General features: G+C 35.4%; 1 protein-coding gene across 1 annotated transcript; it reads right to left on the minus strand.

Moving 5' to 3' along the window:
• Positions 1–343: 343 nt before the first annotated feature.
• LOC122068534 (glutathione transferase GST 23-like) lies at positions 344–1,028 on the minus strand. Its single transcript, XM_042632422.1, has 2 exons — positions 982–1,028; positions 344–895 (listed from the first exon to the last, which is right to left on the minus strand). The coding sequence occupies exons 1-2, from the start codon at positions 991–993 to the stop codon at positions 530–532; spliced, it is 378 nt and encodes a 125-aa protein (XP_042488356.1). The 5' UTR covers positions 994–1,028; the 3' UTR covers positions 344–529.
• Between the last annotated feature and the right edge of the window lie 6 nt (positions 1,029–1,034).

The following is a 1,034-nucleotide window of genomic DNA, read 5'->3' on the forward strand; positions in this document are numbered from 1 at the left end:
AATCCAAACCCTTTGCCCCATCTTCTTCAGTCCAAAGTGAAGAAAGAGAATTATAAGAAAGATGGGTAAAGGGATTCCCTCACCCATTTTTTTAAAAAACTATTTTGCACATAGAGATACCAAATTATTTCTCAAAAAAAAAAAAAAAATCATTTTTGCCAAGTAGTTACCAAACCATTTTTATGTTTTGATAAAAAATGGTTTTCATTAATAATTTTGTTAAATAGATAAAAATAAAAAAGAAAAATGATACCAAAGAGGGCCTAATTACACACTTCGGTTCCGAATGTATCGATCAATGTAGGACGTATTTCCGCAATCATTCAATTGTGGTCTTAACAAGTGCTCACTTGTAACAATTCTACCGCTGTCATTCTGAGTTTGTCACTGATAAATAAGACAATTCCAAAGCAGAAGACTCTTTATTTATCAAATCTGATACTGAAATTTATTAGATACATTTCTCTGATAACTAATACATATATAACCATGCATAATGCTCTTCAGAGACATCACCTGAAGACTCTGATCACGATGAGATAACCCCTAGACGCACATCCCTGCGCTCTTTCAAACGAGCTACCAATATATCACGATCAGGAAGGCTCTCTTTGATCACAGATACTGATTTGAAGTTCTCAGCCCATGCATTCAGTCGAGGGAAACTATGGGTTTCCATCAAATTAACTCCTACAATCTCTTCAATCACTTCCCAATGGTAAGCCATCAATCCAAAAACCAAATCCGTTAAACTGATGTTAGTGCCGCCGAAAAACTTCCTGTCTCCCTCAAGACCTTGCTTCTCAATAGTTCTCAGCAGTTCTAAGCAATCCTTTATTGCCTTGTCCTGTTCTTCCCCTTGGATGAACAGGGCCAATGCATAGAAAATGGGTATCTGTGATGATCATAAACGTAATATTTCTTGTCAATTGCACATAAATTTGAACAACATATATGGATTTGTAAAGCAGAATCAATTACCTTGTCCTCCATAAATTTAATCCAGAAACGAGCATTGGCTTTTTCATAAACAT

The sequence above is a fragment of the Macadamia integrifolia genome, unplaced genomic scaffold (assembly GCF_013358625.1).
Source record: "Macadamia integrifolia cultivar HAES 741 unplaced genomic scaffold, SCU_Mint_v3 scaffold4071, whole genome shotgun sequence".
In the NCBI taxonomy this organism is placed as follows: Eukaryota; Viridiplantae; Streptophyta; class Magnoliopsida; order Proteales; family Proteaceae; genus Macadamia; species Macadamia integrifolia.